At 35.7% G+C, this 19,314-nt stretch overlaps 1 protein-coding gene across 1 annotated transcript in view; it reads right to left on the bottom strand.

Moving 5' to 3' along the window:
- VWDE (von Willebrand factor D and EGF domains) overlaps positions 1–19,314 on the bottom strand; it is a 71,192-nt gene that overhangs the window by 25,892 nt on the left and 25,986 nt on the right. Inside the window, exons 7-15 of the mRNA XM_059395722.1 lie at positions 18,147–18,291; positions 14,920–15,137; positions 14,598–14,671; positions 12,744–13,014; positions 9,937–10,145; positions 8,825–9,789; positions 5,592–5,728; positions 1,935–2,090; positions 1,724–1,828 (exon numbers count right to left, since the gene is read on the bottom strand). Of these exons, the coding sequence (XP_059251705.1) occupies positions 1,724–1,828; positions 1,935–2,090; positions 5,592–5,728; positions 8,825–9,789; positions 9,937–10,145; positions 12,744–13,014; positions 14,598–14,671; positions 14,920–15,137; positions 18,147–18,291 (2,280 nt within the window). The remainder of the gene's footprint in view (positions 1–1,723; positions 1,829–1,934; positions 2,091–5,591; positions 5,729–8,824; positions 9,790–9,936; positions 10,146–12,743; positions 13,015–14,597; positions 14,672–14,919; positions 15,138–18,146; positions 18,292–19,314) is intronic.

Genomic DNA, 19,314 nt, shown 5'->3' with positions numbered 1-19,314 from the left:
AACATTAAATGTAGCAATCATTTTCAACCCGAGAAAAAGACCAAATTTTGTTCAGCATATATAAACTTTGCATATTTGACAAAAATCTCTTCTGATGTCACTTAGAACACAATACAAAAATAAAAACAAAATAGCCCCAACAATATAAAACAATTGTGAATTATAACATTTTAAAAGTATTTCTTATAAGACATGTGGAAATGGAATATTTAAGGGAAAGTAAAAATCAAACAACTTTTCAGAAACAGAAACTTCTTATTGATAACATCTAGTTGCTAATCTCAGGGGAAGAAAGATCTAAAACTTAAAATAATACTTTAAATTTTTATCTACATAAATATTATTTGATATGCTTCTCAGTTTTGAAGAGCCAAGTAATATTAGATCCCTGGCATCGATTACATCAGTAGCTGGCCTATGAGAAAGATCTGTTGATAAACCAACAGACTGCAGCTAAATGAGGAGGGTGTGGCTGTGAGGATTCAGCTCTGGCTGGGCTCTTCCGTAATTCCTTCAGTGGTGGAGATTTGTGAGGTCCAATGAATTTAGTTGCCACAGAACAACAACAACAACAACAACAACAAACAAAACCCAAAACAAAAAACCTCCTTATATACACTGTTGGTGGGAATGCAAGCTGGTGCAGCCACTCTGGAAAACAGCATGGAGGTTCCTCAAAATGTTGAAAATAGAACTGCCCTATGACCCAGCAATTGCACTATTGGGTATTTACCCTAAAGATACAAACGTAGTGATCCAAAGGGGCACATGCACCCGAATGTTTATAGCAGCAATGTCCACAACAGCCAAACTATGGAAAGAACCTAGATGTCCATCAACAGATGAATGGATCAAGAAGATGTGGTATATATACACAATGGAATACTATGCAGCCATCAAAAGAAATGAAATCTTGCCATTTGCGACAACATGGATGGAACTAGAGCGTATCATGCTTAGCGAAATAAGTCAAGCAGAGAAAGACAACTATCATATGATCTCCCTGATATGAGGAAGTGGTGATACAACATGGGGGCTTAAGTGGGTAGGAGAAGAATAAATGAAACAAGATGGGATTGGGAGGGAGACAAACCATAAGTGACTCTTAATCTCACAAAACAAACTGAGGGTTGCTGGGGGGAGGGGGTTTGGGAGAAGGGGGTGGTATTATGGACATTGGGGAGGGTATGTGCTTTGGTGAGTGCTGTGAAGTGTGTAAACCTGGTGATTCACAGACCTGTACCCCTGGGGATAAAAATATATGTTTATAAAAAATAAAAAATTAATTAAAGAGAAAAAAAAAAGTGCTAGCCTTATACATTTTACAAGCTCCATCCTGCACGCCTCTAGTTACAAAGAAGATTAGGTAACTGTGGAGAGACATCTTACTGGAAAATCATTATTACTATTTCAGAAGGAATATATGTAAGAGTTAAAATTCAATCTGAACCTCCTTTCTTTTTTTTTTAAGGAATTTTTTTAAGGAATAAACACTTGCCATTTCAAAACATACAAGGTAGAAACCTTCTCCTTGCCATTTCAACAACAGTTATGGGCAGAATAACAATTTTAGTTAACTGTATATAAACTTGAGAAAGGCTTTTCTCCATTAGTATTTCTGATATGAAGGTGAAAAAACTAATATGCCATTAATATGCCAATAGCATGGGAAATGAAAATACCAACTGTGTAAATGTGAAAATAAGTGGAAAAAAATGCATACCTTTATAGTACATGAGTCCTTCCCATAGAGACCACAAACTTGACAAGCCCCATCATATATGATCATTATTTTGGGATTACTGAACTTATAACCATCATTAGATACCTGTAAGATATAGTTTTATAATCAGAAGATCTATTCTAAATGTAGCTTCATAAATTCATTATGAAATTTTAATATATAAAATTTATTTATGTCTTTTCTCTTTTACCTTTAATTGCCACTTTGCAATTGGTTTCTCCCCCATCAGATTTATGGTATCAGACTGTTGAACATCAGGGGGCAGCTGACAATCAATGGTTCTGCTATTTTGAAAAACAGTATTCGTGTAGACAGCTTTTCCAAGGACCCATTTACTGTTATTATACTAAAGGCATAATGAGAAGGCAATTAACCTCTGTTTAATTATAGAAATTCCTTGCTAGTGAATTACATATAATCAAAAGATAAATTTTAAAATGCATGGCTGGTATAATGGAATATATAATGAAGTAATAAAAGTGACATCAACATTGAATTTTATCCAGAATAATGAAAACCATATACACTTTAATTTGATGTAAACTGCTTCCGACACCTCATGCATTTCTTGTGAGTTCAAATGAAAGAAGTTACCAATATCAGTCACACATAATGAATCACCATGCCATGAGTTTTGTAGCAAGAGGAAACACATTTGACTACATAACTGGCCAACAGTGGATTGATTTCCTACCCAGGAAGTCATTTCTCCTGCAAAAGCTCCTAACCTTCTCCTGCAACTTGAAATTGTTCTTTCTGTCTAGTTCCCAGAGCCCTCTCATGTTCTTATATGACCCATCTTCCTGACTACATGTAACCACTCCAGGGGTGGATCTAAGTTGAGCTAATGTTTTGATTACTTGGACTATTTTAACTTTGTCCCAGGGGGTATGTTGGACCAGTCTGCTTCTGGTGGCTTGAGGTGCAAGACACAAAGTTATGGAGCTATGGGCAGCTGTTGTTTTTCACTATGTGGAGAAAGCCAGTATCTAATGAAAGGGAAAAATGAAGCCCACAGAGAAAAAAAGAACTGAGATAGATAACTACACACACATACAAATGCAGACATACTGAGTTTTCATGTGTTCAAGTCCCAAATTCAAGTTATTCCCGAGAAGTCGGCAATTACATTCTAATCCTGACTCTGTGAAAAACGCACTGTCCTCATAATAAGTACCATTTTTGCTTAAGGCAGTTTGGATAAATTTACGTAACTGAAAACTTAATTCTAACCAGTTCACCCTACTTAATAACTCGGTAGCAAATCATACTTAATCTATATTAAGGGATTACTTTTCAGTATTAAAATGCATTGGTGCCTAAAGAAGAAAAGCCAGAGTAATTTTCTGGGTCCTGCTAACTACATAGAAAACTAAAAAGCCATATTTTATTAACAATATTTTGATTTAATTTTTTTTTAAATTTATGACTGTAGAATGCTTTCAATTGCTCAGAAATGCGCAAGGAGCATGTTGATGCTGCCATACTGAGGGTCAGTAGGAGATGGAAAAGAAGGCAAGAACATGCGGTCATCTGCAGCCAGCAGAAACTATCTTGTTAAATACTGATGACTGACAGAGTAGGTCACAGTAGAAATCTCCACGTTTAAGGGGATGTGTAGAGTCTGGCCCTACAGACAGGTCAGTTCGGTGGTCCCTCCCTATGGAGGGCGACTGACAATGTCTCCAGGTCGTCATGATAAGGACACTTAGATGGATACAGGACTTTGTGTATTGAACGAGATTTCATACAGACATCATTTCCAGCCACATTTAGAGAAGCCTACCCCAAATAAGGAATAAAGAGAGTTCTATTTACTTTCCATTCATCAATATTTTGTGAGTTTCTATAGGTGCTGAGGACTTTCTGATGAAAAAGATCACAGAGGAAAAGACAGACAAAATAATTTTAATATTATTGTAACCAAGACTCAAATAAAGCTTAATAAGAGAGAAAGAAGCCACTGACTCTAGCAGTCACGGGAGGCTTCTCCTCCTGAAAGTAGAAGAAACTGCTCTTCGGACACAGGGAGCAGAAATGGAGAGAGTGGTATTCAATTTGTTTGGAGGGAATAGCAAGTGAAATGCGGGGATGCGAGAGACAGCATGAGATTTTAGTAGAGCATATCCAGGAGGTTCAAGTTTGCAAAAATAGACAAGAGCTGGATCACAAAGGGCCATTCATTTTTAGGATAGCTATTTGGATTTAATCCTCTAAGTATTTAAAAATTGGATTCTGTGAAGTTCTGGTCTGGGGGCAGGGAGTGAAAGAAAGGATTGGGTGGGTGCTTGCATCTCTAGATAAAAACTTGTTGAAAATTACTACTGCAAAAGTAGAAAAGAACATCTATAATATGCTACCTCTCATTTGAAAAAAAGGGATTTATCTGTTCCTTTGTGCAAAAGAAAGGCAGTAAGAATAAACCAGAGAAGAGTGAAAGTGGATACTTTCAGGGGATAGATGGGAATGGGATGGAAAGAAAGGGTAATGGACAGAATGGTAGAGATGATAAAACAGTGACATTTCTCTGTGTGTACCTTTCGTATGGTACAAACCCTCAGAACCATGAGAGTATTTTGTATACGTTCCAAATAAGTACATAACTAAAATCAACCAGAGGGCAGAGGATATTCAAAGTAGAATACAAACATTAAAAAAAAATCATATTACAAATGAAATATATAAATATCCTGAACAGGGTGCTAAAGAAAATAGCTAAGCTAAGTAAGTTTGGTTTGGGCTAGTGAACATCAATATTTCTTTCTGTAGTTCTGTATAGCATGTTAGAAAATTTCATAGTGTGCTCTTTCTCAAATGTTTAGGCAAAATAAAGGTAGTATGAGAATAAATATCACAGCAAATAATATATCTGAAAGTAAGTACAAAGTGTACTTTCTCTTTCTTGGCAAATCACTTAATGGTAGTGTGATATCATATGATTTATTCTGCCACAAACAATATAATGTCTACTCTCTTGAGTAATACTAAGTGAACAAAATTATACATATATTCCATTTTCTATTGTATGTCTTATTATTTCATTAGGATTAAAATATTTCATGGTTATTTAGAAAAGCTCTACTCAAAAATCTGGAAATAAGCATATTTTTCTTGTATAAATATTTGATAAAGACAGATACGAAAGTTATTTCCTCCTTAAATTCTCAATCTCAGGATCCCATTTGGCTTTAGCAATTTAGAAAAAAAGTAAAAAGAATGCTAAAATGTCATTTGCTGTCTTCAGTTTTCAGCTTATCCAAGTAGGTGCTTTCAAAGAATTTCCCTTAAAATAAAAATCCACTTGAATAAAGAAAAGGAAGACCATATAAATAATCATCAAAATAAGGTGTAATCTGATATACCAGTGTTCAAACTGAGTGATCATGTCCATTATTTATGGCCTAAAGAAAGAAAAAGGGATAAAGAAAAAAAGGGATAAGTGCAATTATTCTTCAACTTTTTGTTTTGTAAAGGGAACTGTTCATATCCCTGTGCCCCTTAAGCCACACAGGCTGACTTGGATAAAAATGATCTCTATTCTTTATGGTTTTACATTTTAATAAATACAGAAGCTTCCATATCAAGCTTAATATTATTTTAATTTTTTATTATAACTAGAATAATGAACCAATACTGCAATAAAAATTATATAAAATAGTTTAATAGAGTTAACAAATAAGGAAGAAGTTTTAAGGTCAAGCAATTCAACCATTTTTCTATTGAGCACTCTGTGGCCATGACATCCATTGGAATTATGTTATTAATTGACAGAACAAATTAATTCAGGATATAATTAATCTGAGTAAATCATAAACTTGATTGTTTTTCAACACTAAAATTAACGTACCTGCAGTTTAGTAACTTCACATTTAATTGAAGGTGATTCTTTGAAGCCTTGACCAAACACTCTCACTGTCATACAATTATATTTTCGAATATTACAGAATCCAGCATTCTCGAGTTCTATAATTTCAGGAGCCCTGTCTTTGGACAGAATGATAAAACAAAATGTACAAATTTTCTTTAATTCCAGAAAAATAAACTAATTATTTTCAAGGTCCAAGTTAAAAGCATATGGAAAATATATTCTGAACTCTACTCTAAATATTAGTACATTAAACAAATATATATATGTATATATATGTATGTATGTACTTTATTTTATTTTGCTTTATTTATTTATTTAAAGGGCTTTTTTGTTTTTGTGTTTTTTTTTTAATTTGTCAGAGAGAGAGAGAGAGAGAGCGCCTGAGCGATCACAGGCAGGCAGAGAGGCAAGCAGAGGCAGAGGGAGAAGCAGGCTCCTGGCCAAGCAAAGAGCCCGATGTGGGTCTCGATCCCAGGATGAGGTAGGATCATGACCTGAGCCGAAGGCAGCTGCTTAACCAACTGAGCCACCCAGGCATCCCTCTATGTATGTATTTTAAAGATATTATTTATTGACAGAGAGAGTACAAGCAGGGGAGTGGCAGGGAGAGGGAGCAGGAGGCTCCCTGCTGAGCAGGAAGCCCAACCAGGGGCTCCATCCCAGGTCCCAGGATCATGACTCTTAACCTACTAAGCCACCCAGGCACCCCTGAACTATTAAATATTAAGAGAAATCTGGTGTTAAGTGTGACCCACCATTAAAGCAATAAAAATAGCATTAAAGATACTACCAGTGCCTAAATATACAGGTTTAATTAATGTTTTAATAATGTTTAATACCAATTATTTACAAGCATTAAGAAATTGCTACTACAATGGCTTGTGTTTTGTTCTTGCCATTTTGGTCTGTGCCATAGAAATGGGTTATACCAAAAATAGGGGTAGGGGTGCCTGGGTGGCTCAGTGGTTTAAAGCCTCTGCCTTCAGCTCAGGTCATGATCTCAGGGTCCTGGGATTGAGACCCACATGGGGCTCTCTGCTCAGCAGGGAGCCTGCTTTCCCCCTCTCTCTCTGCTTGCTGCTCTGCCTACTTGTGATCTCTCTCTGTCAGATAAATAAATAAAATCCATAAAAAAAAAACTTAAAAAATACTTTTGTAATAAAACAGTGTAATTAGCAATATGTTAAAATTTAATGAGTTAAAATTTAAAAATTCTTAAACAGTATAAGAGTTATCAAAATTTCATGAAAATGTTACTAATGTTCTTATGTATTATTGCTATCCTATATGCCACCACAATCTTAGGTGTACTTTCAATCATTGGAAAAAAAATTTCTCCTAGCCATCAGAGTTAACTGATCATCATATTTTTATATATCTGATTCTGGTCTCGATAAGACGATACACTATCTGTATCAGCAAGATCTGGCTGTCAAAATAGATAAATGCTGCATATAAAAGCAACAGTTCTCTAAGTACTGGCAAAATATAAGTGAATATAACTTTACTAGCAATGGAATATAAGATCATAAATTATGTGCTCAGAACACTAAAATATTTGTGAAAATTAAAAATATATATTTGCTAGTTTATTCTTTCATATTCAACAAATGTTTACTGAGCATTTTTTTTTCTGATGTTATTCTAGGCACCAGGGATATATGAACAGAATAAAGCTCCTGCCTTCTTATAACTTACATTCTAATATAGGAGGACAAAAAATAAACAAGTGAAAAATAAAGTATATTGCATAAATGTTTTCAAGACTATGAAGAAAACATATATTAACTATATGTAGGGACATAAAGACTATGGGGTGTGTGAAGGAAACTACTTTATTTTGAATGACCATGGAAGATGTCTCAAATAATGACATTTGAAGAGAGAAGAGAAGGAAGTCCATCACAAAGACAGATGTTGGAAGAATGCTTCAGTGAGAGGGAAAGTACATGCAAAGGTCCTGAGGTTGGAGCAGGTTTGGCCTCGTTGAGAAACAGCAAAGCAACCACTTAATTTAACACTGGGGGGCCGTGGAGAGAATGACAGATGAAATTCAGTGAGAGAGGAAGCTCCAACTGCATTGGGTCTTCTAGACCATGGTAGGTTTTACTTGGAAGGAAAAGGAGAGCCATGAGAGGGATTTAAGCAGGAGTACTATATTTCCACTACCATTTCAAAGGGATCACTTTAGCTGCTGTATGGAGAATAAATTTTGAGAAAATCTATAATAATCCAGATGAGAAATAAAGGGTGGCTTGAACTAAGTTGTAGCTGGGGAAGAGATGAAAGTTGTTGAAGCTAGAGTCAGATTTGCTACTAATGGATTAAGCCTGAGGCATGGAAAAAAAAAAGATGAAGAGTCAAAATGACTGCAAGTTTTTCATGTGAACAGTCAGAGGAGTGAAGTTTGTATTTACTGAGATGGCAAAGTCTCTCAGATAGAAGGGTGGGATGGTGGGGGTAGAAGGAAAATCTGGAATTGCTGGTTTAATGGCTAATGAAATCAAATTGATTTTTTTTTTTTAAGATTTTGTTTATTTATTTGAGAGAGAGAACAAGAGCAGGGGGGTGGGCAAAGGCAGAGGAAGAAGCAGGCTCCCCGCTGAGCAGGAAGCCCAATGCCCATGCTGGTTGGATCACAGGGTCAATACTGTGTTCATGACCTGAGCTGGACAGATGCTTAACTGAATGAGTTACCCAGGTGCCCCACAAATTGATATTTAAAATTTTCTTTCTCTTACATATTGGAATATAATAGTTTGTACCATGTAGGTGGATTAGAGAAAAAAATTAAGGAAACTGGCATAATTAGCAGAATATTAGAAACACAGTATCCAAAAAATACTAAATTTGAGTTCTAGAAAAAAATGATTATTCTCTACAACAGAAGGGATGAACTGCATACAAAGACCCTGAGGTCAAGAGAACTTGGCATTACAGAAACCAGAGTGAAATGAGTGAGGGTTTTAGTTGTAGGAGATGAGTTTGAAGAGGTACAGCCTGCCTTATAGGCTATGATAAGTACCACAACTTTTACTCTAAGATGAGATGCTTTGGAAGAATTATGACTGTATCGATTAGTTAATTGGGGTTCTTTTCCCTAAATAATCTGAATAAACCCTGTTAAGATACTGAAAGTAAAAAAAAAAGAACAAAGAATTTCTATAACCCAATAGCATATGCAATATCAAAGCTGTAGAGTTCTCACTCACCATGTGAATCACTGCAGTCATAAGAACTAAAGCCTGGGGAGCATGCGCATCCCCATTCCACACACTGCCCATTGCCACTGCATAAACTGGGGCATCTGAGGACCTCGAGAATGTCTTCAACTGACTTGCTGTATTCTGTGCTGTATTTCCCCTCTTCCAAAATTCTCTTTTCACATTCATTTTCTAAAAGAGCCACACCTGCTTCTGCCCAGCTAAGATCATCTTTTAGGAGAACATCTTTAACACACATATCTATAGCAGTGTCTAGGCTCTTGCCCAGAAAGGCGAGACAGTGTCTTCCTATGCTAGAGTTGGCAAGAGTCTGCTGGCAGAGCGCCAAAGTGCCGTGTTCGGTGAGACCAGAGGGTGTGGGCCACGTAGGGACAAACTCCTGGTGGACATCCTCAATATGGTCCTCAGGGAAGAAATAAGCAAATTCTTCTAGGTTGCTTTGGCTAAGACTTTGGAAAGCAAACATGGGAAGAAACTCGTAAAAGTTTTGCCGTTTCCATCTGTTTTGTGGATCCCGCCTTATCTCCTGGCTGTGGCTACCCTCGCCCCGTGTATGTTTCCCATTGTCCAGAGTTTTTGGTGCCTCTTGTTTTTCATTTCCAGGATGTTTTTGTAAATGTAATTCCAGTTTGGTTAGGTTCACATGCTTTTCTTCTTGAGGAAGGAAGTTCAAATTATTTTCTTCTCCAGATGTATACTCATCTATCCCTCTGATAAGAGCTTCTGAATTAATATACTCAGAGGTGACATCTAGTTCTGGTATCAAGAAAGAGAATCTGACATGTTTGAGATCTCTGCAACCTGAAACAATCTCTTGTTGAGAAGCACTGTCCAGACGATTGGAAGGATATAAAGAATTAGTGTCCGATGAGCAGCTACAATAAGACAGTTTTCCAGGTGAAGGTGGTGGAGAAACTGGCATTGTGTCAAACATGCTTTTCCCTGGCAAAATCCTTCCAGGTGAAAAACAGAAAAGAATAATAAATTGCATAAGAACATTTTTTCTCAGTAACATGTTGCCAAAAAAAAAAAAAAAAAAAAAAAAGAGTATTGTGTCTCCACTAAACACAATAACAAATGAAAACAGTTTACTTTCTTACCTCCATTCATTAATAAAAGCAACACAATTATCAAAAGTTAGATCAATTTTTATCCCATTTTTATTATGGAAATCATTTTCTGGGTTTTCATCAAAGGTGCCACAAAGCCCCAAAGTGTTTCTATAGTCTAGGCTAGGGGCTCTGATGCTTAAACTCATGCCCCATTCACTAAGATCAGCACGGATAAATGCTCCAGAAGAAAACCAGACCTGAAATACAGAAATAAGAAATGCTTAAGCAATATTCAATATGGATTAAGAAAAAAAACTATTATTTGAGAAGAAACAAATTCATTTATTCCTTCAATATAAAGAGAGAACAGAATACTGATTTTCTTCAGATTACAATTTTCCTTTTAATGCTCTGTGTCAAATCAATGGTTTTTGCACTTTGCTGACTTGAAATCTGATCTCTATATTGACTCTTTTATTGCAAAATATTGTTCAAACCTCTTTCTTTTTAAACTAAGGTGGGGTATTTTATACAATCAAAACAGCTATAAATGTTGAGGATTATGTTTACCAAGTAATGCCTCTGATAATAATTAAGTATGGAACTAGACTGCCAAGTAATTAATTTACACAGATAAATGTAAGTCCAGAGGAATACATGTTCCTGTGGCTAATCAACATTCTCATCTTCACAGTAGGCAAACAGAATCATAAGCCAAATTATAAACAGGGCATACCTGGGGAGTCTGAATGAGAGCAAGGGGTTTGTCAAATTATCTCAATAGCCTGTGTCATCCATGATCCTCCTCACAGGCCTACCGCTGCTCCCAGATCAGGGACCTGAATGTTGAGAAATGCTCTCTTCTAAAGTCACTGAAGATACACCATATATGTTTGTTCATCTGACTCTTTCTCCTTTAATTTTTTTAAATTTAAAAATGGCATTTTTTTCTCTGTATAAAAAATCGTAAGTGCTCACTCCCAAAAATTATTTTAAAAGCAAACAAACCTTATGTTACCATTCAATCTGAGCTAGTTCATGTTAAGATTTTGGTGCCGATTTTTCTAAAACTGTTCCTATATGCCATTAATATCTTTGCCTGCCAATTAATGCAATTGGCTCCAAAATTTTCATGACTAGACAATGTTCTATTGTGTGACATCACTTTTCTTAGGGTTTTGGTTAAACTACAAGATCCATCATTGATTAACTGTAACTTTTCCATCTTAGAAGGAGAGATACAATGAACACTATCAGGACTCTGAATATACTTATTACGGTAAATTTTCAGAAGTAAAATTTCTTGAAAAATGACATGCGTAGGTTGTGTGCATGCATAATATAGCTATGTCCTTTGGAAAGACTGTAGATACTATTTTCTATTCTTGCCAACATTGTATGAGATGTTTAATCTGCATTTCTTTGATTGCTAATGAGGTCGTGGTTTTCATATTTTTATTGGTTATTTATACTTTTGGATATATTTATCAGTTTTCTTTTGTCAATTGCCTGTGTATATTGTTTGCTCATTTTAATTGGAGTGCTGATTGTTAGTGATGTATAAGAGTGTTTTCTAGGGGCACCTGGCTGGCCCAGTCAGTAGCACCATGTGACTCTTGATCTTAGGATTATGAATTCAAGACCCACGTTGGGTGTAGAGTTTCTTAAAAAAACAAACAAACAAACAAAAAGACAGGAAGATAGAAAAATACTTTCAAAAAGCAGTGTTTTCTATATTAACTGTATATTTTATATGTAGAAAATATTTTCCCAGTTTTTCATTTGCACTTTGGTTTTTAAGGATAGAATTTAAATACATAACATTATGTTTAAAAATTCTTGTTTACCTCAATGTTATAAGAAACAGTCACCTGTATTTTGTACTACTTTCATTTAAAATTGAATCTTATTCACTTGGAATATACTTTTTTGGAAGATGAAAGGAAAATGACATTATAATATAAATAGCTTACACACACAAACTATTATTTTAAAATATTAATGATCTCTAATCTTTTCCATGTATCTACCAGCTTATTCCTGAGACAGAACCACCTGTACTCATTTCAAAAATTGGCTAACTACTCCTGGAGATTTTTTTTTTAAGATTTTACTTATTTGACAGAGAGAGACACAGCAAGATAGGGAACACAAGCAGGGGGAGTGGGAGAAGGAAAAGCAGGCTTTCTGCTGAGCAGGGAGCTTGATGTGGGGCTTGATCCCAGAACCCCGGGACCATGACCTGAGCTGAAGGCAGATCCTTAACTGACTGAACCACCCAGGCACCCCCCGAATACTTATTCTTTGTTTTTTTTTTTAAAGATTTTATTTATTTATTTGACAGACAGAGACTACAATTAGGCAGAGAGGCAGGCAGAGAGAGAGGAGGAAGCAGGCTCTCTGAGGAGCAGAGAGCCCGATGCGGGGCTTGATCCCAGGACCCTGAGATCATGACCTGAGCCGAAGGCAGAGGCTTTAACCCACTGAGCCACCCAGGCGCCCCCTGAATACTTATTCTTAATTACGTATTTCATCTCTGTGTAATATACTATTTATTCAGCACTGTCAAAAATAATTTATAGGAATAACCCACCAAGTTACTACACTGAAATCTTAAAGTAAGGCTGGTTAGATTTGATGAAGTATTAACTATGCTGCGTCTATTTGTGTGTGCTAAGCCAAAAAAAGAAAAAAAGTTATTCCTTCTAAGATCAGTATTAGTTGTCAAAAAGCTATTTCTGGGGGAAAACTAATGTTAAAATATGATAGTTCCTATAGAGATGAAAAGAAGTTCAGATTTTAATCCAAAATCTGTAGGAAAAAGAGGACAAATACTTTTAAAAAATCATACATACTGTGACTTTTCTTCCTAAGTAGGATTCACTTATCTTGATATTGCTGGTTACATCTTGGCTCTTTACAGATAAATATGGCTGTGATTCATGTAGCTGACCACTGCACATATCAAAAGTAACAACATCACCTTCTTCTTTGGCAACAAACCCACAGTTACACGACACAGGATAGTGAAGGCTTCCACAGTCCCACTGGCGTACATGGACTTCAAAGTCACGTGACACACTCTTATAAAGCACAAATGTTCCAGTTTTGAAATTATCATATACCCTATGGTTAACAAAAATCAACTGCATTAAGAACTGTACAAAATACCACAATACGTTATAAGCAAAAAATGTGTGTTCAATTTATTTATCCACATTCAATGTATTTTGATACAAGAATGAAAAATCCATATATCTAATAGCTTCATATTAGTTTATTTTTTTGATTTACTTATTTATTTGAGAAAGAGAGAGCATGCACATGCATGTGGGAGGGGGGAGAGGGAGAGAATCTCAAGTAGACTCCCCCCAGAGTGTGGAGCCCTATGTGAGTTGATCCCACCACCCCGAGATCAGGACCAAAGACCAAATAAAGAGTCCGACTCTTGACCGACTGAGCCACCGAGACACCACTACTTCCTGTTAGTTTAGAGCACTGAATGAAACACAGAAGTGACAAACACCTAATCCTATGACTTGTTTCTTCCTTTTTCCTATCACTTTGGTCAACACTGCTAAAGCCTTCTCCTCCTGTCCCTGCTACAGTTTTCTTCATAGCACTCATGTTCCTCAGATACACTTTGTATTTTATTTATCAACCGTGCATATCTCTTTACCTATGCAGAAGTGAGCTGCATGACAGCAGGAGATGTCTGTTTTATGAACTGCCATACCCCCAGCATTGAGAACAGGGTTTGTCACTTGTTGCACAATTAATCTTATTGAATTATAACTAACTGAATTAATCCCCACTATGTTTTCTAGAGGTTTTTCCACTAAAACTTCTAAGATTTTTATTGTAACCATAAAGGAATCTTGCACGTGGGATCAATTTCTACAACTTTTCAATAATTGCTCAAACTTTTTGATTATCATTTGTGATGGAGTTCTGTATTTATTTGCCCATACTGAAAAATTTTACTATGATCACATTAAAATTTTTAAAAAGAATAAATTATCTTACCTTACATGATGAAGACAATTTTGACTCAACAAAAAGTTGTTCTTATAATTTTCTTTAGGGACATCTTAAAATCATATATTTCCCAGAACAGTATAACTGAGTTTAAATCCTCATATGCAGATATTAATAGCAAGATAGCTTAGATTACTTTTTGATCATTTTGTCCTTTTACTTGCATTCCAGGGGCAGATATCCAGGTATTCATGATGGCTACAATAGTTTTCCCCTGAGTATCCTTGTCATGAAATAGAAATACTCAGTTTTTTTAAAAAAATTATAATGCATTCGCCTAATCATCTCACCTAAACCTTAAGGATTATTTCAGTATCATGTGGAGATACAATATAGTAAATATCTCTAGAGCCTAGAATTTTAACCACTATTAAAGATAATGAAATCAAGTTAAAATGACTATTTGTATTTGTAAGAATCTTCATTTTTACTAATTCATCCTCATAACTAAATTGTATACTTATCAAGGGCCAAATTTGAAGGCAAAAAAACTCCACACAATAAATTAGTATTTTGAAACAAGCCAGTGATATCCATACATGCCTTCCTGTCTAATCTTTCAGTGAATAGGATGAAGAAACAATGAAATAGGAAGATGTTTAAAAGAAAACAAAAGCAAAATCCAAAAGAACAAAATCTACTAAAAGAAAAAAAAACTTTCAGGAAATTACCTGCCATCAAATGTAATTATATGTGGGTCAGTAAATGAATAGCAGTAAGCAGTTGGGACATCCTTTACTTTGATCTTAAAAGCAAAGACATTTTTGGTAAATATTATCATTAATTGTATTTAGTGATACACAATAAATTGCTTAGCAATCTCAATGACTTTGTCATTACTGTTTTTACCACAGTTATTGAAATTGACTCATTTAAAAATGGAAAAAGCTTATTAAACAATTTTGAAATGAAAAGTTTATAAGATGTACTGATCAAATAAATATATCTTTTTTAAAGCTCCAATTGTAAAAGTAGTTTTTGTAATTTGTCAACCTGGATACTGTCTGGAACGTAGCTATTCCATAGGAAATCCTCATGCACTATAGATTCCACAACAATGTTTGTCACTCTGTCTCCATCTCGAGAAAAATCTGTCACAGCCGTGTAGTACACCAAAGCATGGCTACATGATCCGTTAGCACAGGAAGATGTCTGGTGAAGGTCCACATGACAGGAAGACAGCGCCAAATTTAAACCTTGCTGTTCATTACCTATTTTGTGAAAAAATACATTGACTTTTTTTTAAAGGAAATATACCAACCAAAGCATGTAACAACTTGATTAACATGGAACACTGAATTGAGAGATTATTCCTCTTTCCTCTTGTTTAAAAATATAGTTGTAATTTTGTCTAAATAAAAACAAAGCTACTGAACCCTAGCCAATCTTTACAATGAATTAATCAACTTCAATATATACATATATATGTACATACACAGTACTATTTTCAAAAATGCTATAAATCCATATGTACCTACATAAAATTCAAAAGCAGTATAGAAAATGTATTGTGTTTGGGGCACCTGGGTGGCTCAGTGGGTTAAGCCTCTGCCTTTGGCTCAGATCATGGTCTCAGGGTCCTAGGATCGAGCCTCGTGTCGGGCTCTCTGCTCAGTGGGGATCCTCCTTCCCCCTCTCTCTGCCTGCCTCTCTGCCTACTTGTGATCTCTGTCTGTCAAATAAATAAATAAAATCTTTAAAAAAAAAAAAAAAGAAAATGTATTGTGTTTCTGAAAGAAAAATCATGATTCCACCACCAAGAAACATAATGTAATGTTCTTTCTGCCTAAGAATTTTGCCTTCGGTCCTGATATGTCTGTGACATTTCACAGTGTTTGCACTCATGTCCTATCCATTGTTGAGTGATAGCAACGATTATTGGTATACATGATTATTGGATCATCATCTTAAAAATATAAATGTTAACATAAATTAAGTAATTCCACATCGGTAATAAACTCTCAATTCCTTTTTGTCTCTCAAATGTCCCAATATATTCAGAACCTTGAGATGCTCCCTTTCCTCTGGAACAAAGAACAAAAAATAATAATTTAGAAAAAAAATGGTAAGAGAAGAGGAAAAAAGGAACTTCTGTGAAGTACAACTAAACAAAAAGGATAGATTGCTCCAAAAACCGGCAAAAAGGGAAGTTTGCTCTCATATCTAATTAATGATTACAAAATCCTTTTGAGATCCAGAAAAAAGCAGCAGTTGTTAAAAATTTCTATCTTCTTTTCTTCACACATAATTTTAAGGTATAAAATTATATTGGTCTGATATAGAACACTGTACTGGACTACAGATTCCTGAGGAAAAAAAAAAAGTTCTTTATGCATTTTTTCCCCCCTAGAAATACATACTGCTCCTATACACATAAAAATTAACAAAAACATCTAAACCCTTGGCCAGCTCCCTAAGGTGATCATGGAATACATCTGGCTTGGATATAGCCCCTGACATCATTTCCTCAGTCTATGGTGTGAAGGCCAAGTATTGTTCTCTGTAAGCCTATAATAAAGCAGCATAGTCATTGTAGAAATACATTAGGAGAGAACAACTTGTTCTCTATGGAAGTAGACACACTTAAAAAAGATAAGGTGAGACATATCCAAAATGAAATCCAGAAATTCTTCTCCAGAAAAAAAGGAAATTATTTTTAATTGACAGATAATAGGAACATGCAAACTTTGAAAATGTAAAACCATATTGCTTTTCTATTATTATAATGCTTGTCTTGTTGAAAGAATTGAGAGCACACAAATATAACTCAAAGTAAACTTGCAACTGGAGAAAATCTTTGGCTAACACAATTGGAAAATACCAGTAACATCTTCCTCTTCCTATTCGTCCCCGTAAACTGTAGCAAAATTTACAAAATATGCTTTTCACAGGTTGTCTGAAGTAGAATTATGTCAAATGGTGTGAGAAAGGGTTTAATTTCATATTTCTCTGCTGAATTTCAAAATACAGTACTGCTCATGGTGTTCCTAGAAATCTAAATATGTAGCAGGGTATGACCTCAGCCTGCTTATTGTCAGCTGCCTGGAGATAGCCTCTCTCGATGCCTCTTTCTATTTCCATATCCATCTCTTTACTGGGTGCAGCATTCATTCCCATCAGACTCTCTTTTTATACTTTTGTTTCTCTGGTTTAATTTGGTGTAATACAGTGCTCGCTTTGGCAGCACATATAATTTGGTGTAATACAGACATGAAGACCTAGATATATTGTATTTGTTACATAACATTTTATGTCCTATGGTGAAAAGGTGTATAAACAGAATCTCTCTTAAAAGTTGCATTCTTGGGGCGCCTGGGTGGCTCAGTGAGTTAAAGCCTCTGCCTTCGGCTCAGGTCATGATTCCAGGGTCCTGGGATCGAGACTCCACATCAGGCTCTCTGCTTGGCAGGAAGCCTGCTTCCTCCCCTCTCTCTGCCTGCCTCTCTACCTACTTGGGATCTCTCTCAAATAAATAAAATCTTAAAAAGAAAAAAAAGTTGCATTCTAAAAAAAAAAAAGTTGCATTCTAATTTATGTATCTCTTATGTGTTTTGGTCTGTATATCGGAGTCTTAGGGGGAGAAACAGAATCTAATCAAACCAATGATTGCTATAAATGGTTTGTCCTCTCGTACTCTATCAGTTCATGGGAGAATTTCACCTTTCTCTATAGGCTGTGACAGTACATATATGCAGGCATGCATCCTGCAATCTATATAATTAGTAATTTAAATAGAATTTTAAAACAAAAGATCTCAAACATTAGGGAGAGAGAAGTAAAGAATGCATTAGAAGATTCATGTTGCCTAAGTTGGAACTTATGTTAGCATAAGTTCCATATCACACCTCCCTATTTCGGGATATTTGGAAAATCTTCAAGAGCAGTTTGTACCTCCATCTCCCAAAACAAAACAAAGAAAAAAAAAATAAGTGGGAGGAGGAAGAAAATGATAAGAGGAGGAGTTGCTCATTACTGGGCTGGTTGGTTGGTTTTAACAAAAGCTTCCAGGCCAGGGATAAATGAGAACTGCAACACAGATTGTTTTGACAGTCATAATAATGGCCCAGAAGTATTAATATGAGTGAGCCATAACTTGATGTAAACACACAACATAATTAATTATATATACACACTCCAGTGACTTTTTCTAGAAGAAAAAAAAAAAGCATTAATTATTATCTGAAATCTAATAATAAAATTAAGTGAATTTAATATATTACCTTCATCAACAGTTTTCAGTTTTAATGAGATTTTGCACTGCTGGCCAAGCTCACTGGGTTCAGAACAAATGACAGGAACTGTGCTCTCTATCTTCAACTGATATTCTTTCCCATCTTCTGATATAGTGCTTAACTCTGGGTGTAACTGGCAAAAGAAAGCATGCAGAGCAGTCATGTCAAAACAGAATTTATTCCTAAAATAAAATTCTGCAAGAGCATTTTTCTTGACAGCTCGTATTTTGCTAAATAAGCTAGGAGTAATAACTGAAGCCCTGGAATTTTTTAATTTTTAATTAATTTTTAATTAATTTAATTTTAATTGAGGCCTCTGCCTTCGGCTCAGGTCATGATCCCAGAGTCCTGGGATCAAGCCCCGCATTGGGCTCTCTGTTCTGCAAGGAGCCTGCTTCCTCCTCTTTCTCTCTGCCTGCCTCTCTGCCCACTTGTGATCTCTATCTGTCAAATGGATAAATAAACTCTTTAAACAAGATCAATTAAAACCAAACCCTTAAAAACACTGGCAGCACATGGAATTGCTGGACTGCTCCAAGCTGAGCCATAATCTGGTTCTCCAACACGTTAGGCATCCTGGTACTGCCTTAGTGATTCTGGTTCTGGGATGGGCACTAGAGATGGAGGAGACAAAGATGACTATATTCTTCCATTGCTTTGTCAACGTTTACTGACTCACCAAGGTAACAGCGTATTTATTCTTAGGGACTAATATCATTCCTAACATAAATTAAAAATGTAAAGTTTTTTTTTTTTTCAAACTCCTATTTAAATTCTAGTTAGTTAACATACAGTGCAATACCAGTTTCAGGAGTAGAATTTAGTGATACACCACTTACGTGTAACACCCAGTGCTCTTAAGGGGTGCCTGGGTGTCTCAGTCAGTTAAGTGTAGTCAGTTAAGTGTCTGACTTCGACTCAGGTCATGATCCCAGAGTCTTGTGATAGAGCCCTGCATTGGGCTCCCAGGTCAGTGGGGAGTCTGCTTCTCCTCTCCCTCTGCCTGCCTCTCTGCCTGCTTGTGCACTCATTTCCTCTCTCTCAAATAAATAAATAAAATCTTAATTTAAAAAAAAGTCTCTTATGGTTAATTTCCCTCTCTTTCTTCCCCCCTCCCATATTTCATCTGTTTTGTTTCTTAAATTCCACACATGAA

This window comes from Mustela nigripes, chromosome 4 (assembly GCF_022355385.1).
Source record: "Mustela nigripes isolate SB6536 chromosome 4, MUSNIG.SB6536, whole genome shotgun sequence".
Lineage (NCBI taxonomy): Eukaryota > Metazoa > Chordata > Mammalia > Carnivora > Mustelidae > Mustela > Mustela nigripes.
Note: the sequence above shows the minus strand (reverse complement) of the source record. Positions and strands in the feature narration are given on the sequence as shown.